Below are 25,084 nucleotides of genomic sequence, written 5' to 3' on the forward strand. Positions count from 1 at the left end.
TCTCTCTCTCTCTCTCTCTCTCTCTCTCTCTCTCTCTCTCTCTCTCTCTCTCTCTCTCTCTCTCCTTTTCTCATTGTGATGCTTGGAAGTTGAACTCCGCCTTTACTTGCTAGTAAAGTGCTCTACCATTGAATTAGATCTCCACCACAACTTGGGAAGAGATTTTGTTTTGTTTTATTTTTAGGAATAATTGTTTTGCCTGTATATGTGTCTGTGTACCACCCGTATGCCTGGTGATCTCACAGACCAGAAGAGAGCATCCAACCCCCTAAAACTGGAATCACAGATGGCTGTAAGCCATCATTAGGTGCTGGGAATTTAACTAAGGTCATCTGAAAGAACAACAACTGCTCATAACCATTAAACTATCTATCAATTCCCACAAATTACTCTTTAATATCTCGAGATTATAAAGTTTAGCCAGTTAGAAAACACAAAGTGCATCAGCCACTGCTTGTTGAGGCCCTTCAGTTCCAATGAAGCTTTTTTTTTTAAAAAAAAATTGTTTATTATGTTTAATTACACTGTAGCTGTCTTCAAACACCCCAGAAGGGGGCATCAGATCTCATTATGGATGGTTGTGAGCTACCATGTGGTTGCTGAATTTGAACTCAGGACCTTTGGAAGAGCAGTTGGTGCTCTTAACCACTGAGCCATTTCTCCAGCCCCCCAATGAAACTTTAATGGAGAACTTCTAGCAGAAAATTTCTTAGCTACGCAACTTCAAAACATACACAAACACTTTAGCTTATTGAGATTCTGCTATGAGTTTTTACATATGGTTTACATATTTTTAACCTGTAATTCCAGAAAATGAGGGCTAATCCTGGATAGTGGGTTTTGGATGACTTTAAAAAGTGGTTGGTTACCCACATAACATCTGTGCCACTTTCACACCTGGACATTTCTGACCAGGCAAGTTATTATTGTAGCTCACAATGTTCATTACTTGATGAGAATGGTGTGATGTACAAAATACCTTCCAGGAATATTAATCTTAGTCACTAAAGATGAAGCCAACTAGAATTCTCCACGATGTATGGCATAAGTATATAAAGTTTTGGGCAGTAGACTCTTACTATCAAGTTGTGAAGAGTGACCAAGTGCTTCAGCCACAGCCTGCAGTTTTTTGGGAGGGGCTATCTATGAGACGCCATTGGTCAATAACTCGAAATATACAACCAGTTTCTGGTACTGACTGCTTTATTTGGTAGTATATGATGTCCAGTTGAGGTAGTGTCTTTCTATTATAGGGTAATTCTACTTAAACTCCTTTGATATATGTATCAAAGGAGTCTTCTGTAGTAGGTTTCCATATGACTTTTTCAGAAGTTCTTCAGGGTTAATAATTGCTCTACTTTTCCAATTTCAGAGCCAGAAGTAATGGATGGAGTCTCTTTTTAGTCTTTGGGTTTCTCCTGCCTCTTTTTTCTTTATTCATCGCTGAACAACTCTCCCTCTGAGATCCCATGGCTCTAGAATGATTCCACTAAAAAGCAAAGAATTGTGTCTGCAAAAGTCTCCTCTTCTGGGTAAATAACATATTCACAGAGTCCAAGGATTTTAAACATCTCTGGGAGCCATTCTCCACACCATATTAGAAGACTTAAGCCTTGTCACATATGTAGTCTTTCTAACTACTACAGAATTTTCAGTAGGAGCAGGGTAACATTAAATTCTAAGAGATCCCTCTGGATTCTGTATGCAAACTAAATCAGAAAGAAGTGATCAGAGTCAGCTAGAAGAGATGTTATGTTAGTGTAGACCAGAAGAACATCTGGAAGATATTAGGAAGTAAGGATAGATTGGAAAACCATTTACAAGACTGCCAACAACAGGTTTCAGTGCTCTATTAGATGTAGAGATGAGGAGGGGGAATAGAGAATTAGACAAGTAACACCCAGTCTCTGGCTAGGATAACTCATAAATGAAAGAGCAGCCCTTAAAGAAAAGGAAAATAATGAATTCGTTTGGGAAAACACTGAGGTCAATGGGCCATGAAGATGGCCAAGTCCAGATGTAGAATTGAGAATTAGATTCCAAAGTTTAAACTTCAGGAGAGATGTCTGGACAGCACGTTTATCTCTGTCTGGGTATCATTAGCACACGTGTGGAAACTATGGATCTGGGAGGGGAGGGGAGGAAAGGGGAGGGTGGAAAAGGAGAGAGAAAAGGCAGAGAGGAGAGGAGAATCTAATGACAGCCTCCTCAATGAATAAACAGCCCTTGAAAGACTAAAGAGGAGGATGAGGAGGGTCCTACAGATGAGAGTGGAGCAATCTAAAACAGCAGAGAAAAGATATGAGAAAAGGGGTCCAGTTTTGCTCAGTATATGAAAGAATAGTGGAATACTTGATCCTAAAAGAGACGTCTATATAATGTCCTTCATAGATTGTTCATAGATTGTGGAATATTGAAGAAGAAGGAGGAAAGAATGTAAAAAACAAAAGCCATAGAATGGGGAGATGTCCAGCAAAAATATGTCTTTTGGACATTACATGACATAAACTCACTGCAGCTGTGGTTATCTGCACAAACCCTGAACAAAACTGGGTACATTGTTATGGATGGGGAGGGCCCTTCTCTGGAGGACTCTTGGCTGTTAATGGCTTCTGAGGAAGAAAGAGCTTTTTTTTCAGAAGTGTAGTCAGTGATAAGTTGTGTACATTCCAGAAAATAACTTTATTCCACCCACAATTTTTAAATTATTAAATCTAAGCATTAAATTAATTAATTAATTAAATGAATTAGAAATTAATAAAATAATTAAATTAATCATGAAAGTAACTTTAGTTAAACCGACTGAGTCACACACAAAAAAAGAAAGCAGAAGAAGGGCTAGCTATGAAGAAGAGTTTCTGCAGGAGAAGGGGGATGAGAGAAAGGAAGGGCTGAGGAGACCTCAGATCATCATGCGCAAACATGAAACTGCCAAGGAATTGAAAATAGGATAAAATAAAATACTGAACAGTTGTCTTAAAAGGCATCAGTGGCCGGGCAGTGGTGGTGCCAGCCTTTATTCCCAACACTCAGGAGGCAGAGACAGGTGGATTTCCAAGTTCAAGGCCAGCCTGGTCTACAAAGTGAGTTCCAAGACAGCCAGGGCTACACAGAGAAACCCTGTCTCGAAAAACCAAAAACAAAAACAAAAAACGAAAAAAGAAAAAAGACAGGAAGGAAGGAAGGAAGGAAGGAAGGAAGGAAGGAAGGAAGGAAGGAAGGAAGGAAGGGGAAGGGGAGAAGGGGAAGGGGAGAAGGGGAAGGGNGAAGGGGAAGGGGAGAAGGGGAAGAAAGAAAGAAAGAAAGAAAGAAAGAAAGAAAGAAAGAAAGAAAGAAAGAAAGAAAGAAAGAAAGAAAGAAAGGGCAACAGTGTTCAACTTTCGTAGATGGTGAGAGGAAGCCAGTAAGATAAGGACAGGGGGCAGGAGAGTGAGCCACATGACAGCCATCACTGATGAGCAAGAGCAGAATGGAGTGGAGGAAGGGAGTGGAAAATGGTTGCTGGGTAAGGAGGTAGGTCAGAGTATAGGCTACTTTTTCAAGAAATTTGCAGGGGGAAAAACAAGCATGAAGGATTTTGAAATGGCTCAAGGAGGCTGAAGGATGTGAGACTTATTGGGAAGAAGAGACATAAACGTATTTGTTGTGATCTTTAAAATAATGTGCTAGCACGCAGGGCAGGAGAGAGATGAGGTAGCTGGCAGAAACTGAGGCGTGTGAAGAGGGTGTCTCACCTGTTCATTTATTGGCTTATTTGATATAATATGTTATACTAAAATTGGAGGTAGATGATTATAAGGAAAAGTTTAAAATGGGAGCAACACCCAGATAATTAACTACAAATTGGACCTGAGCTCTAGAACATTCTTACTGAGGGATTGACCCTCCTTTGACCTCTCCCTGGTGCAAGAATTTTGATAGATGCCCAAACTAGGAAAGGAGAGGTAAAATATCTGAATATCTGTAGGATTCCTGTTGGATAGCTTCTGGTTTTGATGTTTGGTTGGTTGGTTGGTTTTGGTTTTGGTTTTGGTTTTGGTTTTGGTTTTTTGTTGTTGTTGTTGTTGTTTTTGCTTTGTCTCTTTCTTACATTTAATGGGTTAAGTGAACAAGATGAGGCTGTGACAAGAAAGACACCAACAGTAAACCAAGAGAATAGCCACAGTTCAGAACTAGAATTCCTGTACTTGGGGCATGGAAGGGAAGCTGGAAACGCTAAAACACGTGATGCTAAAACTCAAAAGTCCTGAGTAAGTCTTGAAGTGGACTGTGAAAGCAGGAAAGCGTCTATTTTAGAACAGAGGCGTGGAAGGGAGGTTTCAGGCAGGGGTGGGATGCTGACTTATGAGGTGTTTGCTGCAGGAATGGCTGGACTGACTGGCTTAAATTTGCAAGAGAACCTGGCAATTCCAGGCTTTCCCAGTCTCTCAGGGGTGAGTGAGATGCACAAAGAAAGTGAAAGAGCGTTTCCAGTTCCAATGAGTCTGTCACATACTTGTAGAAAGATGAGTGCGCAGCTATTAAAAAGAATGAATTTATGAAATTCCTAGCCAAATGGATGGACCTGGAGGGCATCATCTTGAGTGAAGTAACACAATCACAAAAGAACTCACACAATATGTATTCACTGATAAGTGGATATTAGCCCAAAACTTAGGATACCCAAGATATAAGATACAATTTGCTAAACGCATGAAACTCAAGAAGAATGAAGACCAAAGTGTGGACACTATGCACCTTCTTAGAATTGGGAACAAAACACCCAGGGAAGGAGTTACAGAGACAAAGTTCGTAGCTGTGATGAAAGGATGGACCATTTAGAGACTGCCGTATCCAGGGATCCATCCCATAATCAGCTTCTAAACGCTGACACCATTGCATACACTAGCAAGATTTTGCTGAAAGGACCCAAATATAGCTGTCTCTTGTGAGATGATGCCGGGGCCTAGCAAACACAGGAGTGGATGTTCACAGTCAGCTATTGGATGTATCACAGGGCTCCCAATGGAGAAGCTAGAGAAAGTACCCAAGGAGCTAAAGGGATCTGCAACCCTATTGTTGGAACAACATGATGTACTAACCAGAACCCCGGAGCTCTTGTCTCTAGCTGCATATGTATCGAAAGATGGCCTAGTCAGCCATCACTGGAAAGAGAGGCCCATTGGACTTGCAAACTTTATATGCCCCAATATAGGGGAATGCCAGGGCCAAAAGAATGGGAATGGGTGAGTAGGGAAGTGGGGGGCGCTATGGGGGACTTTTGGGATAGCATTGGAAATGTAATTGAGGAAAATATGTAATAAAAATATTAAAAATTAAAAAAATAATAATAATAATAAAATGTTCGCACAGAAAAAAAAAAAAAAAAGAAAGATGAGTGCGTGTCAAATAGCTGTCAGAAAACCTTGCTGGCTGTCCTCGCTGCCACTCATCACCATTATTACTGCTGTTGTTGATAAGCTAGACTTCAGGAAAGGACAAATTGGAAATACAAAACACTGTGTGTTCAAGGGTCATGGAAGACACAGTAAAGAGTATGGAGTGTGCTGCGGAGATGCATCAGTTGGAAAAGTAAATACATGCATAAAGACCTGAGCTCAGATCCCCAGACCACTACTTAGAGCCAGTATGGTAAGGTCATCTGTACGTCAACTGGGGTATAAGAGGAGATAGATCCCCAGAGATGGCTGGTTATCCAGTCAAGCTAAATCCATGAGCTCCAGATCTAGTGAGAAACCCTGTCTCAAAGAATAAGTAAAGAATGACTGAGAAAAACATCTGAAAACCTATTGCCTCAACTGCATGCACATACATGTGCATATGCATACACACAGACACATTCATAAACATGTATATGGACATATTCATGTATATATGTATATGTACCATACATACTATGATTGAGTAGGATACATATACACATACATATACATGAGTAGGCAGTATGGTTTAAGGAAGGAAGAGAAGTAAATGCATGAAATTGATTTTAGAAGGCTTCTTGGAAAGAGATGATGGTAATTTTAAACCGATGCTTTTCAATCTTCATTATAGAGAAGAACAAGAACAACGCTATCCCGTACCGATAGACTGCAGAATGAGCCCATGGAGCAATTGGTCAGAGTGTGATCCTTGCCTCAAACAAAGGGTAAGTATTTTAATCCATCCACCCCAGCTCCTCCATTGAAAACTGGTATCTTCAGGGAAATGGCACGAGGCAGGGACTCCCAGAAACAAATTCCAATCCAGAAAGAGGTAATCAAGGAATACAATATGGCTGGTCTGACCAGGTGACCTGCATGTTGAATAGCAGACTAGATAAGTGTTTGATACTTCACTCCACAACCTAGAAGGCAAAGTGCTCTTGTTATGTGATATGCATGGCAGTTTCTTCCATCTCTCTTAAAGTCTTAAACTCGTTTGCGTGTAAGGGCTGCAGGGGTGAGGGGTTGCTTTATTCCAGTGGTTCTCAACCTGTGGGTCGTGATCCCTTTGGGGTCTTATGACTCCTTCACAGGTGTCACCTGAGACCATCAGAAAACACAGACATTTACATTACAATTCATAATAGCAGCAAAAATTAGTTATGAAGTAGTAATGAAAATAACTATCGGTTGGAGGATACCACAACATGCAGAGCTATGTTAAAGGATCATAGCTCTGGAAAGATTGAGAACCATGGCTTTAGACCATAATCCACCTTTGCATTAGGAAATAGAATATTTTCAGCTGCTTTTTGTTGTTGTTGTTGTTCATTTGTTTATAGTTTCGCTCAAGAAGCATTTTAGCCTTCGGACAGTTTAATGGGAAAAGCTGTGTTGATGTTTTGGGAGACAGACAAAGCTGTGAACCCACCCAGGAGTGTGAAGAGATACAGGAAAACTGTGGGAATGACTTTCAGTGTGAGACAGGTAAGCTGAGACTACAGGTGCTCTCTATGGACCTCTGTGTATACTTGTCAGCTAAAACACATTAGCATATCATATTTTCACAGGTAGACATATTTCCAAGTGCAATGGCTCCTCAACAAGGGCTAGCTATATCATCTATACAATGAGAGCTAGCTATATCATCTATACAATAAGAGCTAGCTATATCATCTATACAATGAGAGCTAGCTATATCATCTATACAATGAGAGCTAGCTATATCATCTATACAATGAGAGCTAGCTATATCATCTATACAGCAAGGGCTAGCTATGTCATCTATTCAACAAGGGCTAGCTATGTCATCTATACAATGAGGGCTAGCTATGTCATCTATACACCAAGGGCTAGCTATGTCATCTATACAGCAAGGGCTAGCTATGTCATCTATACATCAAGGGCTAGCTATGTCATCTATACATCAAGGGCTAGCTATGTCATCTATACACCAAGGGCTAGCTATGTCATCTATACAACAAGGACTAGCTATGCCATCGATGGAACAAAGTCAAGTCTTTCTAGCACTAACTTCCAAAGCTAAAGTGCCTGCAGTGACTTGAGAGTAAGAGAAAATTGAGCATCACACACAGCATGTTACTTGATTTTGACTGCAGGCAGGTGCATAAAGAGGAGACTTCTGTGTAATGGTGACAACGACTGTGGAGATTATTCTGATGAGAATGACTGTGATGATGACCCACGCACCCCATGCCGTGACCGAGTAGTGGAAGAATCAGAGCTGGGACTAACAGCAGGCTATGGGTTTGTATCTCACTTGAATCTTCACAGGGGAAAAGGATGGACATGGCCTCCAACTCTCTCACCATAACAAAGCCACCATAGAAAGGCTTATACAAACTGCACAGGTGATGCAAACTGTGGTCTGTATTCTTTGGTCTAGGGGTGACATTTGAGGCCCCCCAGAATATTTAGTTAATGGTAAGGGTACCACCTGGCTTCAGTAGAGGTCTGATGAATGAGTTTTGCTGTCAGTGAATAGGAGATGATGCATCTCATGTACAAACATCAGGAATACCCCAGCAACAGACATGTCACGTCAATGTTTAGAATTAAATGACCCATAGCAGGTGTGTCAAGTCCACTGAAGCATCAGATTTCCGAGCATGGCTACCTTCCACTGGAATGTTTCTTGAACTGATACCTAAATATAAGTTCTTGGGAGGTACACGTATTATAGAGTTGGGCTAGAAGAAATGGAATCAAAAGACTAGGTTATGATACCAAATGGTAATAGGATTTGGGGCCTCATTGTAGAGATTCTCCACACAAAATGAAGAGGCTCTGGGCTATGAGCTCTAAAATAAGTCTAGGAGTTTAGAATGTAGGACTGTGTAGAGCAGAGAGGATTCTGTGGATGTCTGTGCTCCAGGAATTAGGAAGATAATAGGTCTAAGGTCCAGTTCTCTTCCATTCCAGTTGTGAGGTCCTAGGGACAGTCCCTGCCTAGTTTGCATAACTCTCTTGATCTGGATAATTTTTCCCCCAACAAAGATGCAATTGCTTTCACATCTTGCAGTGCACTGGACAGAAGTAAATGATTCTATTTCATCATCTATCACATAATAGGCTCCTTTACTCTTATAGTTTCCTTGTCTCAAAATAGATGCTCCATAAATTCTTGGTAGGTAGATAAACAGGTGGATTATTTAATGAGTAAAAAAAAAATCTATTCATAGAGACCTTCTGAAACATCAGTACTTGTAATGGACAGTGCTGAAGGGAGCTCCTGGAACTAGCTCTTAGAGGCTAGTGATGTTGATGTCAAGCATCCCATTAGCTCTTAGAGGCTAGAGATGTTGATGGTAAGCATCCTACTACTTGCAAACTCACATTGACAGTGGTGCTGAAGTCAAAAAGCTCTGCATTGAGGACTGGTTCCTCCATATTGGATTTGGCTAAAAGTAAAGATGTCTTCTCTCTGAGGTCAAAGGAAACATCCATTTAACGAATGTAAGAAAATTCCAGGATACCACGCACCAGGCACAAGATAAATGTTTCACACACCATTTCTTCACTTCATAAAATCTTACCCAAATGGCTTTCAAATATTACCCACAGTGCCTTTGGCCCTTAGCTTAAAAGCTGTGTTTGTGAATCAAATGGACATTCTTAGGCCAGGAATCTTAGTAAATGGCAGTTAACAGTAAAGAGTTGTCCAAAACCCTTCTAACCAGATTGCCACGGGACTTAAATTATCCTAAACCCCTTCTTCATCTTTTCTCGGGAGAGAAGAAGTTTTATCTCTAATCTCAATGAAAGAACTTGAAACAGGGAATCACATATGTTATTTATTCTCACTCAATGCAAATTTATAGTTGTCTAAGGGGAAAAGAATACAAAAATGTTGGCCTGCTTAACTGAAAAAAAAAAGCAATCATTCATAATCTATTGGTTTCCTTTGTTTGGGGAAAAGAAAAAATGTGTAACTTGGCATTTGCAGGCAAGTTTCCTAAGGAAGCATCCCAGAGAACGGGCAAAAGACTCTTAGGATCTCATACTTTACTACAGTCAGGGGTGGTGCAGGGGAACAGCATGAGGCGGAGCCATCAAGGCTGAGGAGGGGGCCCAGCTACAGAAAAGATTAGCTGCAGACATGGAGAATGAGGGAGGCCCTTTCAGATACAGTCCATCAACACTTTTTATTAAATCCCCTTCGATTACAGGCAAAAACCCATAGCAAATTTAATCTTTATAAAAAACTTACTACTGTCATTTGCATAATACCTTGAATTTTTCATAATCCTTTTGTACATTCTAGCTCTACGGACTGCTATAATGACCCTGTGACCTTGTCAGGGGATCATTTTATACTCATTTTGTACATAAGAACTAGATGGAATGATTTAAGCCATTTGGCAAGTATTTCAGGGAACTAATGCCAAATTTCTCTGTGTCACATAAAACATCTTTTTCCAAGCACAACACTTTACCCTTCTCCTTCTCACCACATCAACCCCTGTACTTCCGCACTCTGCTTCAAAGCCCTAAAGTCAATGCCCAGTCTGCAAAAAAAAAAAAACTAAACTTGCAAAACTGATAGTGTATGGACTGGTGAGATGGTTCCATGGGTAAAGGCCCTCCCCACTAAGGCTGTTATCCTGTTTCATCCTTGGGTCTCAATGTCTACAGGTTATCCTCTGAGCTCCACATTTGCTCCATGACACCTGCATCCCACCCACATGTACACACATACTAAATAAATAAATGTGATAAAAAGTGACACTCCTTAAGTAGCTAAGTAGCTACTTGTTACTATGCCTATAAATTCAATACTTGAGAGACTGAGGCATGAGGATCATGGGTTCAAAGGTAGCTTTGACTGCACAGTAAGACCCTATCTCTGATTCTGTCTCTGTCTCTCTTTCCTATGAGTGTATGTGTGTGTAGGTAGATAGATTATAGATACAGATAAACAGTAAAATACTTAGAATTAGTTAATCAGGCATTAATATCTAGAAAATTTAAGGTAATATGTTTTTATATGATTATAAACTTCAACTCTATGAATTTCAGATATTTACAATAAACTTTCATTATTCTCACATGGTTTTGGACTACATGTAGAATAAGGGTATTGGGAATTGTATTAGCTGATATCTGCTGCTATGACAAAATACTAAGACCAAGGCAATTTAGGAAAGGAAGAATTCATTTGGGCCTACAGTTCCTGAGACATAAGAGTCTGTCATGGCAAGAAAACACGGCTTCAGGCAGCTATGGTGGGAGAAGCAGGAAGCTGAGAGATTGTACCATCTACCTCAAGAAAGAAACACAGAGACAAAGAACTGGAAATAGGGATAGACTATATAATCTGACCCTAGTAATGTACTTCCTCCAACAAGGCCACTCCCCCTAAACCTTCCCAAAGAGCACCATCAACTGAGGTTCAAGAGCTCAAATACCTGAGCCTGTAGGGTATTGAGACATCCACAGAAATAAAGCGTGTTAGAGCAACATGTTTAGAAACTGCTTCTCCACAGTTCAGTCTTGGAAACCTCAATGGATCCAATGTACTGTTTCAAACACTCAGACTCTCTCTATGGGCAAGTCCTAGGGACTTGATGTAATTAATTAATCTTTATCTATTTGAAGGACTCTTTTATTTAAGTTGCTGCTCTGGCAGAATGCCATTGTATTACAAATGTTTCAGACCTCTGTCTTATGGGCATCTGAGATTCTCCACAAATGTTCAGGGAAGTCCTCCAACCCATCTTGCACTCATAGAAAAAGCTCAAATTAAAAACAGCTGTAACTGATGTCCAATATGTAAGGAATTACTTTTTGTGTGTGTGATCTAAACACAACTCCACTTCTGTGAAGAGAGCTTTCTTGTCAGTTCACCTGGTGAATTGGAGCTGTCTGTGGTTCTGGGGCAGCTGGGGAAGCAGCCATCACTAAACACTGCCAAAGAACACATTTTCCTTAAGATTTCCCAGGTGATGACTTTTCTATTCATGAGCACTTTTCATGGTTCTTGGCAAAAAAAATATATATATATATATATATATATATATATATATATATATATATATATTGGCTCACTTCAGGCTAGACTGGCTGTCTCTGTAGGAGTGGAATCAAGTCAAAGGTTTTTAAAACATTTCTTCCTTAGTAGTGCTTTAGACTTTATTGGCTTCTGTAGCTTTCCAGATGGATCCGGCCAACTGGTCATTGTGCTATTCTGTGAAACAATATCCTTCAAACTAGACTATGGATAGCAAAGGGTACACAAGAACCTTCCAGGGAAGTGTCAAGCAAGCTTGAAGGTAATACTTTCCTCAACTATTAATTATGTAGCTGAACTAACAATAAGACTCAATCCCCATACGTACATGACCATATATATATATATATATATATATATATATATATATATATATATATATAATTGGTAAGCAAAGGTCTGCAGCTGCTTTGTCCTTCCTCATATCTTTTTTTTTAATTTTTTTTTAAAGACAGGAACTTGCTATGTGTCTTAGGATCACAGTTTATGCCACTGTACCAGGTATTAAGGTGGTGCTGGGGACTGAACGTGGGCTTCCTTCATGTAAAGCAAAGAACCTCCCAACTGAGATCCATGCCTCCAGGCCCCTAGCAGCTTTCCCATACCCGTCACCTGCCTTCCAAAAGGCCAATCACCTCTCATCTGCCTCTCTAATACTGCATGGTGGAAAACCCAAAACCCAGTCCCAGACGTTAGGGCTAATTAGACTCTCCATCTCTTAATAATTCTGATCAATAACTAGTTAATGGACTATAAACAGTTTCTATAAAAACCTATGATGTGTGCAATCTTTTGGATATGTAAGGCCAAAGAACGGAGTGGCATTACTATAACAAAATGTCTCTATTATCTTCTTAGGTGAATAAATTTGTCATCATTAGCATCCATGAAATGGGAAGTAGAAGTAACAATGGTGCTAAGTCCTGTATCTTATGAGCACTGAGTAACATTCATCCACAGACATAGGAATGTATCTATTAATTTGAAATGAGGCTCAGTTCCTTTCACTGAGATAGCTTTCCGATACAATTTTACTTGATTTGACAATGACTTTAAAATCTAGTGTACTTACACGCTAGATCTTACTTCTAATGAGTTTTAATACTTACTCTCTACGCTCAAGGGATACTTAGTGCTTGGAACATTCAGTTAGTATCTTTTGGTACAGCAAAGCATGACAAGGCAATCAACAGGATTGCTCAATATAAATTATATTGTGTTTTATATTAAGTTAAAATTCTATGAGAGAATGATATGCACCATCACTACACCATCTGTATATAATAAATTTAATTTTCATTGTAGAACAGGAGTTATATTTTCAGTAACTACCCATAGCCTGATGGGAAATTATATCCTTTGAAACTATTTAAGTTTAGGATAAAAAAATAATGGGTGCCTCACTAAAAACCGTTCAAGGAGGCACAGCTAGTCAAGTTCCTTTAGAAGATACATAGGTAAGATCACTACCCCTAAAGTGTTCTACGCACGGGACCCTGCCCACACTGTTCCTCCTGGGCTTCCAGCATGGATCCCAGTGTGGCCATCCATCAAAACCTACACCAAACTTTTCTTTCTAAATGCCTTTTATTAGTGCCCATGGTGATCTCTTCCTTGTATGACACAGGCCTTACACACCATTCAATTAGACTACTTACTGGACACAATATACTCTTCCCAAACTAATTTATATATGCAATTATGTGCCCGAACCCCCAACTTCCAAGCAATTTTGTGGAAGCCAGTTGTGTATTAACTGTATTCATATCACCCCCTGATTATTATAAACACATGAATATAATAATAAGTCATCCAAAAGTTAATCTTAAGAATGGAAGGGTGTTTCATTGTTCACTAAAGGAGTGTCTTTAATGCAAGTATATAGCAACACAAAGCCCACAATCACATAACGTAGTTGAAGCTCCATTTAAAAAACAGAGATTATCCATTCTTTCCACTGCCTCATGATTTCAAGGTGGAAGAATCGCACCCAACCCTTCAGTGAATGAAGGCAAGAAGCATTCACTCACAAGACAGGGCTTGACAGGCAGCTCTGCTTTTGAGCTGCAACGGCAGGCTTGGCACTATTTTCCACTGTGGTTTGGTAAAACGCTGGGGCCTCAGGCTGCAGGAGTAGCCTAGCTAAGGAGGAGCAGCAGCGAACATCAGAAGAAGCCAATCTCAAGGTGATCGCATGAGACTTTTTCCTGCCCATAGATTACTTTCCACAGCAAGGCGGTGGCCAAAGCATCTGACCTGTTTGTGCATAAAGCCTCCCATGATGCCTCGGGAGGTTTATAGATGCCGGGATTGGGGGCGGGGGGGGGAGAGAGTAGAACACAAACAAACAATACAGTTTTAAAGAAAATGGAGCAGCTATCATATCGGTGTGACTTGTTTGAATTTTTCAGCTCTCTATCAGAACTTCAGAACTCTAGCATTTGCCGGATAGGTCTTTTGGGCAGGTTAGACAGTGAGTTAATTTTATCAGTTGCTCAATCTTCACAAATAAGTTCCTTAACTGTCCTTCCATTCCAGACTCCTGTTCTTGCTTTCTTGCTAGCTTCATAATGACTTAAAATTTTGAATTTTTTAATGCACCCATTGGTGATATTCTGATTTTATTTTATATTTTGTTTTGTTTTGTTTTGTATCAGCAAAGGGCTTATAGTAAGCCATTCGCTCTCTGATTAAAAAAAATGCTCTTGAAACCAACATGCAGGTTTATAATCCTGTTAATTGGAGTTAGGTATGTGATCTAGAACAATGGACAAAGTTGTGCTTCGGGAATTATAGGTGTGTGGAACAAATTTCCATTTTAGCACCCCGGGCTTAGAGCCACCTAATTGTTCCGTACCGCCTACGGAGCAATGACGGCGCTCCTCAGACTGGCAGAGGTGAACTTCACAAAGAGCTAAGTGCAGAAACTGTTTTAAAGCCTAGGAATCTAATGTAGCTTTTGTTTTACAGCTAAAGGATATTTCTGTCTGTGAATTAAAGCTAGACAAAAATATTCCTGCTTGCGGGGGGGAGCATGCATAGAGCTTTTGACAATACCTTCCTCCGGAACTTTTTTTTTTTTTTTTGAATGTTCATCTTGGAAAGTCCAACAGGAATAACATAATCCTGGGGGAGGGGTGAGATTCTTGACAACAATGAGACAGCTGGAGGAAGACTTAAGTATAAAGAGAACAGGGAGAGAAAGAAAGCCCCGATGTTGATTCATAGATGAAAAATTACACGCATATATAATTATACTGCCCCCCTGGGATATTCTTCTCTCAAATAATTTAAATAGTTGGTGTCACAGCATTGGCTTTTGGTTCACTCCAGGACAGAAAAGGTACAGCCTGAGAGCTAAGACTCCGGGAGCCAGAGGGTCCCCTGTGTGCTACTCACGGCCTTACTTTCCTGTGCTCTAACAGTGCCCTGGATGCCAAAGAGTTTACAAGACCCTCCTAAGGCAAGCTTTCTGCCAAGATGCTGCGCCAAAGCAAACGCCCCTTACCCCCCTACACCTCACTTCTGTTCCTGATTAAACCCCACACGTGTTGGATGACAGCGACATGAACCGAAGCTGTCTCACTCTCCCGCCCCAGAAGGCTGCCTTGCATTAACAATGGTATTTACCCCTATGACCCCCTTCTGCTTCTTCTCAGGATCAACATCTTAGGGATGGATCCCCTGAGAACACCTTTTGACAATGAGTTCTACAATGGACTCTGTGACCGGGTACGAGACGAAAAGACATACTATCGCAAACCTTGGAATGTAGCATCTCTGATCTATGAAGTAAGTCACCTCAGGGGAAAACATGTTGTTTTGTTTTGGACGAAAGATGCTTTGATAAGTTTAATAGTAGATTCTTTTGGGGGGGGGTTAGAGACAAAGTTTCTCTGTGTAGCCCTGGCTGTCCTGGAACTCACTCTGTAGACCAGGCTGGCCACGAACTCAGAAACCCGACTGCCTCTGCCTCCCAAGTGCTGAGATTAAAGGCGTACGCCACTCGTGCGACACCAATGCCCAGCTTAATGGTAGATTCAGTGAAAGATTCAATGCAGTAAGAATTTAAAGTGAACGGGACTCTTACTTCTTTAAGGAGAGATGTATCTTCGACCTTTTCAGAAACACGCAGTAGTTTCTCATCAGCCCTAACAACATACACCTGGTAAGAAAGCTTTGGAAAAATACCTAAATTCTATAAAAACGATCCACCCGGGCAGCTGAAATGACTAAAAATAAGATTAGAATAAAATAAAATTTTACATGTGTCCAAAACGATCAAATTCTTCCCACACCAACTGTTCCTTGAAGAAGATCCATTTTGTTTTCTTTCTTCAGTTTCTAGAAAGCTCTCTCTGCTGATGTCACTTCCACCAATCAACAAAACAGACAGACTTTTAAAGAAGTGTAACTGGTATTGTTTGGGAAACAACACCATTGTAAATAAATCTCTACCCACCCCAGCATGAAGCTGCCCTGTTTGCCTGTAGATATTAAAGATTCATATCTGACTAGATTGGTATTTTTGTTTGCAAGTGACCACACTATCTTTTTTCTCTCTCTTTCTCTCTCTTTTTACACCTGTAAATTTGGAATAAAGTCATCAATTTCCCACAGATCTAGGGGAAATTTGGAGATTATGGTCTTTTCTCCATACTGTCATGATTGCCATACTTAAGCTCAAACTTTTGTGAGTGAACGCCAACCTTTTATCTAAAAAAATTACTTTTCTGACCCAATTTCATGGCTCATCTGGAAAACACTAGTTACCAAACCTGGAGATCTAAGTTTTATCCTTGAGACCCAGATGGTAGAATAAGGAAACAGATTCACCCAAATTGTTACCTGACTTCCACACATGCACCAGTACCTACACACACACTCAACAGAAATGATTTTATGTTTGAGTCAGTGTCTTACTATATAGACTTGTCTTGACTAGAACTCACCATGTAGACCAGGCTGACCTCAAACTCTCAAAGATCTATTTGCCTCTGCCTCTGAGGTGTTGTGATTAAAAGCATGAGCCACTATGTCTGACAGTCACATATTTTAAGTACTTTTCTAAGTGGAATATAAAAGACATGGCACCTTAGCCATTGCTGATAGGTGAAAGTTGACTGGCATGTTGTCTTATTTTGCTTTTGATGCTCAAATCTTCACTTAATAGTTTACTTATCTTTACTACCATTAAGCTCTGGGAGTGAAATATGTAAGATGGTCTCCATGGACTATGTTTGGATACTGGATGCCCAGATGGAGGTACCGTTTAGAGAAATTGTGCAGTCTTTATGGCATGAAGTCTATCTCAACCCTAGCTCCAGTTTAAATGTCTCTGCTTCTGCCTCCTCAATGTGAACAAGCTGTCAGACAATGCTCCCACTGTGATAGTCAGAGCTGTTTGCACGTACTTTATTGTATACTTCTCACCATTACTGTGTTCCCAATGTACTCATTCCAGTGTCAGAAACAGTGAGCCAAAAAGTGAGCCTTTCCCCTCTTATGCTTATGTCAGATATTTTTATCACAGTGATTGCATAATAATTAATTTAGCTTCTCTGACAAGCTTTGTAGCTCCTGTATAAAGGTAAAATTTGTATAATGGTAAGGGCTGAGTGGCCACTCAGGATTAGTTATCAACATATATTAAGAGAGTAAACACACTGATTTCCCCCTTTTCTACATCTAAAAGACATAGGTTCAGCATTTCAGTATGTTTTAGTCTCTAGGAGAAAGACACAGTTTCTGCCCTGTGTATTACTTAGAGCCCTGGGATATTTGGAACAGTATCCAATAATCAAACACATTAAGCTTTCTGTTGCAAGACTAATCTATCTTTGCACAATGTGGAATAAATGAAATGTATAAATCATTTTTATGAGTTCAGGTGGAATTAGTGCCTCCACAAGAGTTTTTCCATCAAGTTTATAAAATAAATAGTCACGAATGCAGACTTGAGTTCTGATTTGGTACCAAGCAGGGAAGAGAGCTGGTTGAACTTACTAAGCACCGATGTCACCTGGATCCTGTGAGTGCCGGTGGCCACTTTAGACCAATTTGTTATAGCCTTGGAAAACAAATGGCCAAGCGTGTCATATTACACATGAATCCTATGAGTAGAGATCTCTACTATAACTTACAAAGGACTTTTTCTTTAGTTTCACATGCTGGGTAAAATAAATCATTTGCCACATTTTGTATGTCAGTCCAGAACCCACTTTAAATATACTTTCTTATTGCCCACTACTAACTGCTAGGTACAGTGAGTACTCATAGATTCATGCCTGATAAATGGAGTTTTATTATTATTATTGTGAGTGGTGGTGCACACACACACACACACACACCCCGTGAAGTTCGCATGGAGTTCAGAGGACACCTTGAAAGGGTCCACTGTATCTTTCTACCATGTGGGTCCCAAGGTTGGGATTTGAGTCGTGGGCATTGGTAGCAAGCACAATTACCCATTGACCCATCTTGCCAACTTACATGAGCTATTTTTTAAGTAAGTTATTGTCTTTTGTTACTTGAAAGTATTATGCTGGTCTGTCTTGATACCTTACTCTTATTCATCTCCCTCCCTTGATGTTTCTTGTCTCAAATTTTCTATAGCTTAAAACCCCATCCCTCATGGGTAGAATCCCTACCTCAGCCTGAAGCTATGAGATCTTTGGTAAAGCACTTACTATATGACTTAGTTTCCTCATGTTGAAAACAGAAATAACGGTGCAAACCTCATGGCTATAAAGGTATCTAAATCTGTAAATCTCTCCAAGGGTTCTTGGCACATAGCAATGGGTTCTTTTTAGAGCACAATTAGTGAAAGACTTAACCAAGTCTAGGAACTTCATCAGTGGTTACCTAAGAGGCTGATGATGAATAGTGACAACTTTCCTAACTCAGAAGGAGTGCGAAAACAACCAAGGTCTGTAAAACATGAAGACGGTGAAATATTATATTTACAGAACAGATCCTTTTCAACCTGTTTTTCCTTGGCTCACTCTTGGTAATTGAAATGAATACTTGGTAAACCCAAATCAGGCTTTGTGGTTTTATTGTACTGCTCAAACCTGGATCTCTGTAGACACGTAAGACTTAGGATATAAACAAGGGTTGATGAAGTACACTCAGGTTCTAACCACCCCTGTCATCCCAGAAGCACTGGAAATTCTGGGTGAAGGTATCTGCCATCTTACTGCCGTCACCTCCCAGTCCTGAGCTAATGCAGCTCAATATTCTTTGGAGCTGTCTGTGATCAGGACACTCTACTTCTTGGTGTTGCCAGATTTTCTGTTTGCTTCAGTGAGCTCTAGTTTCACAGTCTCCCTGAGTGGTTGGTGCTTTTCCTTCCTGTAAGCTCGGTGTTCGCTTCATTATGATGGCTACAAATGCAGTTTCTTGCTCATCTCTTTCTCTGACCTAGACAACTGTGACTCCCATTGTCTGCAGTTATCACACAGTCAACATACCTAACAGTGACACCCCTGTGTGGCTCTCAATTGCAGGATAGAAGAAGTATCTTTCCTTATCACCGAGCTTAAATCCTGACTGCATTTCCAGGACTCCCTTTAAAGGTCCGCTTCAAAGTTCACAGTCGTTGATCAATCACAGAGTTGTAATGTTATAATGCTAGGTTTATATTCTCCATCTCCAACTGGCTTTGTCTAGGACTTTTGTCATCTAAAATACTACCAACTTAGAGTTCTCATCTAAAGTACTATGATAGTCTTACTAGCTTTCCAGCCTCTAGTTTTCTCAATTTGAGAGGGTTGGAAAGAAACTCAAAATACAATACGTATAGAAAGCTGGTAAAGGTGCCCTGAAAAGTTTCTTCATACCCATGGATAATAGAATGATGAACCATAAGTCATCTATGTGATGAAAGGCATCTCTCTGAGATAGTGAGATGGAAAGTCATCAGATTGACTTATAGCTCAGTGCAGATCTACAGCAAACTCAGTCATTTCATTCTGCCAGTTAGTTGGTAAAGTGTCGCACTATAGCCATCAAAGTTATAGCTACCTTCTTTGGCAGGAATAGAAGGTCATTTTTATTTGAGTTCTGACTACTTGTCCTCCTATTTTATTAAAATCCCCTGTCTTTCAGATGTCTGTCTGGGAAATAACTGCAGTAATGCTTTTGCTTGCCTCTGTTTGGGAGTTTGTTTTTGGTTTTGTTTTGTTTTGTTTTGTTTTGTTTTGTTTTGTTTTTGTCTATCATAAATACTCCTTGCTGATTGATACACTAATCCTCCATTTACTACAGAATTCTGAATAACTCCCATCACATAGTATATTAATTACTTGCTCCTTGAAAGAATAAATAAATGCATACATGTGCATTACTATTTTTTAAAAGCTGACATATTTAATGAAGGCAAGAAACTTTAATCAAATGGACAGTCACAAAATGACAAATTGTCCTTATAGGTGACAGTGACATGCAAACAGAGGGTTGATGAACATTTCAATTAGTCTTTCTACTGGCACCTTGAGTCCACTTAGAAAGTTTGATGGCCTATAGAGGTGATGTATACATTTTTGTTTCCTTGTTTTATATTGATATTTCCCAAAGAATAAATATGTAGACTTTCCCTATAAAAGTTGTAATAAGAATCATGATTTATAAGTTAACCTTCATGAGTTCCAATTTGGAATTAAAAGTAGGGTCAAATCATGAAGGAATTCAGGCTATTTTGAGTAGGTTGGGCTTAATTAATGCCAAAGATGAAGAAACCACAGAGTGTCATTTTAGATGTTTGATTTTATGAAGATGCACTACAAAGGAAGACCACCACAGCCCATGATAATGTATGGAATCCAAGGAGATAGCAACAGGGATATCTGGGTCTGCAATGGGCACAGACTGTGAACAGAGGAGATGAAACACGGCACGGTGTAAATGTTAGGATCATTGTGATGAGCTGAAGAGAGAGTAGGGATAAATGCCTAACCCTAAACTTAGACTTTCTGGCTAGAATTTAAGTACCTTCACTTTAGACATAGTAGACAACTCATCTTAAATCTCATGGTTTTCTACAGAACAAGGTGATCATAGATGTTTGCAGGGACTAAACATGCTAATAACTGTAAAATACTAGAACAACGCCTAATATATAAAATGTATGGAGACAGAAAGTCCGAAGATCCTTCTTCAGTGAATAGTGCAATATCAGAAGAGATCTGAGGATTCGATGTATGAGAACTCTATTAAAGGAGGAATACATTCTAAGAGAAGAACAACTGGATTTTGATAATTTGAGTTGGGAGCTTTCTGTGATACGTACATAGCTATCATAGGAGGAGTAAATAGGATCAATCTAAAAGCAAAGAGAGTCCCAGAAAGTGGTCTCCACTTACACAATCATTGAATTCTCAAAAAGGCCTGAGATCACACAGAAAAATATATAAAAAAGGAAAAGAGAAGAAATGTAGAGATTTCAAAACAAGCCAATGCTTGCGTTTTTATTTTTAGGTTCACAGACACATGTGCAATTGGAGGATCTTGCTGAATTAATGATTTTGAATTAATGATTTTGTCACTGTACAATGGCTTTCTTTATCTCTTCATATAGTTCTTTTCTTAAACTCTTTTTTTTTTTTATCAGATACAAGTTTGGCTACCTCTGTTCTGCTTTTGTTTCCATTTGTATGGAAATGTATGTACATTCTCTTTTTCAATCGAATGGGCATCCTTAGAAGTGAGGTGGGTGTCTTGCAAGCAGCATGTGGTCAGGAGCTGTGGGTTTTTATCTATTCAGCTATTCTGTATCTCTCAATTAGACAATGGATCCCATTTACTTTTGAGGTAATTATTGGTAGGTAGGACTGACCTCTGCCCTGGCCTTGGTTTGTTGCTGTAGTTAGCATTCCTTCTTCCTTTCTTCTGGATTAGATGGATTTTCATTTGTTTGCTTGCTTGTTTGTCCCATGGTGATGTTTTGACTATTTCAAGCTTTATATTTTCACTCTAGGTTCTTGCTTCGCATTCGCCATGACTCGCCATGAGGCTTTCTTAAATCATCTTATAGTTACAAGCTTTTCCTTTTTTTCACATTATTAACAGTTTAACCTCAATCTCATAAAAATGAAACATTTTTTGTTCTTATTTATATGTCAGACTGCAAGTCTTCATCACAAATATTTATCTCTGTAGACTGTATTGTAATTGAGGGTGTTTTGTTTTGTTTTGTTGTTTTGTTTTTTGAGACAAACCTGAAGGCTAGGTTGTAGTAGTATATCTACATCCTGAATCCATGTGGACCAGACTAGCTTTGGGAGGGACCAGAGCCCTTGTGCACAAGGTTCAAGACCAGAGACAGTCTGCTAGTACTGACCTAGTACTTAGAGCCATGGGGGTCAGCTTGGATCTAAAAGCTGTGCATGCAAAAATGGTGATGGAAAGTGAATGGTGGTTTTGCCCATAGACGGTAGCCCAAAGCTAAAGCTGTAGGAACCAGCATTTCAGTTATGGACATGAAATTTGAGGGTATATAAATCAAGCTGGCATTAAAGCTACCTCAATGGGATGTGTCCAGAGCCTAAGTCTAAAGGGTTTCATTAGGAGCCTGGCCTCATCTGGTCTGACCTACACAAAGTAGGGACCTATATTAATTAGAACCAATTGGTGTTGGGGTTCAAGGCTGCAAATGCATGCTGATGTTACATTATGTTGGGCTGTGTAGCAAAAGTAACTTGCCTGGACCTGAGATAATTAATTCATGCCTTTTATATAAGGAAAGCCTGGCATGGGGGTACTCAAATTCACTCTAGAGGCTGTGACCAGAGGAACCAGCCTAGATCTGGACAGTCTTAGAGGCTAAGTTTACAAGGAAAGATCTGTGTCCTAGACTGGTTAGGTATGACCTGGCATTTGGAGCTGTGAGGAGCCAGTTTAGGAGTCATGGATTTGTCTGTCAGTAGAGCACATTGGGGGCTCAACCCACAGTTACTGACAAAGAGTCTGGAGCCACAGTCATCTGCTTTTTCTGTCATTGCTGAAGTCCAAGGCAAATTCTGGCCCTCGCTCACTTTTACCTTACCATAGAGGGCCTCTCCCTAGTGTGTTCCCTGAAGTTGAGTAAATGGTGGCGCTGCCCTCTTCCATGTGTATTTTCTTATTGTTATATTTTACTTAGGTTGGGTAATCTCTCACTTGGTTTTCTTAGCTCTCATGGATGTCTTTGTACATGCAGAAAGTTGTTTGAATTAGTGTTTCTGCAAAGGGACCAGGCCTGGAATGTATTATTCAGCTATCTTCCTGAAGTCTCTCCTCCGTCCATGTACATAAAACTCTTTTATCCACACCTGGCACAGGATAAACAGTAAATGTCAACTGTTAGCTTTAGCTACATTACTCTGCATACTGAATTTAATACATCTTCTCTGAGTACCTTCTGTACACCGTTTACCAAGTGAGGAAGCCATAGCAGTGAGAGCATAAAGCAGGCATGACCCTGGCTTCCTGTAGCTCTCCATCTGATGGTCTACTTATTGAGTAATTATAACAGAAGAGGTGTCTGTTTTATTTTGTTTGAAAAGAGGACCAACAAGACCATATATACTAAAAACTTACAAGGCTAAGAGGTTAAGCAGCTTCATGAAAGAGGTAATATTTAAGCTAATATTAGAAAAAGAGCAAGAAATGATAAGACCAGAAAGTCTTTCTTTTTATTTTTTAAGATTTATTTATTATTATATCTAAGTACACTGTAGCTGTCTTCAGATGCACCAGAAGAGGATGTCAGATCTCATTATGGATGGTTGTGAGCCACCATGTGGTTGCTGGGATTTGAACTCAGGACCTTCAGAAGAGCAGTCGGTGCTCTTAACCACTGAGCCATCTCTCTAGCCCAAAAAGTTCTTCTTTTATGTGTATGCATTTCTGCAATGTGTGTGTTATGGGAAAAGAATAAAAGAATGTTTTGGGGAAAGCAAGGCCAATTACATAGCTCAAGGGGTAAGTCCTTGGTACACATGCCCAATGATCTGAGTTGGATCCCCAGAGTCCTTTTAGGATGACTTTTGCTCTTACAGAGGTCTTGATTTCAATCTCCAGCATCTCTGTCAAGTGGCTCACAACCTTTAATTCTAGCTCCAGGGAATCCGGCTTTCTCACTTGGCATTACATTAATGCGCACAAACCACACACAGATACATATATGCATAATTTAAAGTAAAAATAAAATCTTTTTTCAATATTTTCTCAACCTAAAAATAGCCATATTCCTATCCTTGTTGCCATAAATTTTCCTTCTGGACTGTGTTCAGATAAAATAATGAGAATTTTTAAGAAAAAGAAATGAGCTTTGGAAAAGAGAATAATGATTTGATGGCAGCAGTTAGGAAAAGTCTTTACTCAGGATGAGTGCAGTGAATTTTATCTGGAAATCAGTTGGATAACACAATGGTGGGTTATCTTTGTGTTGAATATTTAACCAGGAAGGCTTCTTTTAAATATAACTATGTAATTTTACTCTTTCCACTAGGCTATAATAACTTTATGTTCCCATTCAGAGTGGCTACACAGTAAAAGCTATTGAATCTGATTCATGCTATTGACCAAAGAGACAAGAGTCCCACCTCCCTTCCTTGATAAGTGTCACACCAACTTCAGAACCTCCCTAAAAGGGAAGTGGACCACAGATAAAATCATCTCTCCCACTCTGCATTATTATATTTTCTTTTTGGTTTTTGGTGTTTTAAAGTGGAAATTTCAGGTTTCTTTGGAAACTCAGTTGTGTGATGTGATTTTTTTTTCTGGAAGCTGTCTTATGTGAGGATGTTTTGCTAAAGCAGACATGTAAAAAGACATTTTGCTGAGAACAGACACATGGTGCTTTTCTGGACGCTGTCTTGTGAGAGTGCATGTAATGTTATGCCAGAGCGGACGTGTAATGTTGAGAAAGAATTTAAATTTAACCCCACAGATAGTAAGAGGATATGCTTGCATTAACTAACCTGGCAACACTTTGCGGGGCTTCTCTGATGATGTTCTTGCATTGGTACACCTTGCAACACTTAACTGGTTTTTTGTTGTTGTTGTTGTTGTTGTTGTTTGCGTTTTGTTTTGTTTTGTTTTGTTTTTGGCTGATTCGCTTACCGTGACTTCATAGTGAGAAAGCAGCAAAGACCTTCTTGAGGTATTCTGGCTGCTTCTGCAAGGCTCCACTGCTCTTGAATACAGGATTTCTCTGTGTAGTTCTAGGATTCACTCTGTATATTTGGCTGTCCTCAAACTCAGAGATCCACTTACCTCTGCCACCCTCATAACACAGAGGTTAAAAGCATGTGCCACCATGCCTGATAGTATTCCATTCTTATTCTTGTAAAAACAATACATCAGACTAGGTGAGTTATAAAGAAAGATGTTTATTTGACTCGTGAATCTGAAGCTCTAAGGTAGAAGGTCCACATCATAGAACTCCCCCTACTGACTTCACAAAGACTCTAAGCATCAGGAATTCAGTTTATATCATTTTAATACCTCATATGACAATTTAAAGTTCAATTTAATTTGAGAAAGATATACAAATCGCAACATATTAATACATGACTGAAGCCAAGTGGTCAAAAAAAATGTCCTTATTAAAAAGTTTAAAATTTTAATTAGGTTGGTTTAGGGATCTTTG

At 39.6% G+C, this 25,084-nt stretch overlaps 1 protein-coding gene and 1 long non-coding RNA gene across 2 annotated transcripts in view; both read left to right on the forward strand.

The window, feature by feature from the left end:
• C9 (complement C9) overlaps nucleotides 1-25,084 on the forward strand; it is a 51,146-nt gene that overhangs the window by 6,176 nt on the left and 19,886 nt on the right. Inside the window, exons 2-5 of the mRNA XM_021183552.2 lie at nucleotides 6,052-6,145; nucleotides 6,764-6,908; nucleotides 7,541-7,688; nucleotides 15,111-15,243. Coding sequence (XP_021039211.1) covers nucleotides 6,052-6,145; nucleotides 6,764-6,908; nucleotides 7,541-7,688; nucleotides 15,111-15,243 — 520 coding nt within the window. The remainder of the gene's footprint in view (nucleotides 1-6,051; nucleotides 6,146-6,763; nucleotides 6,909-7,540; nucleotides 7,689-15,110; nucleotides 15,244-25,084) is intronic.
• On the forward strand, nucleotides 15,383-15,965 carry LOC115029402. The gene is made up of 2 exons (XR_003834955.1): nucleotides 15,383-15,619; nucleotides 15,793-15,965. It is a non-coding gene; the product is annotated as an uncharacterized LOC115029402 (long non-coding RNA).

The sequence above is a fragment of the Mus caroli genome, chromosome 15 (genome assembly GCF_900094665.2).
Source record: "Mus caroli chromosome 15, CAROLI_EIJ_v1.1, whole genome shotgun sequence".
NCBI classification, from domain to species: domain Eukaryota; kingdom Metazoa; phylum Chordata; class Mammalia; order Rodentia; family Muridae; genus Mus; species Mus caroli.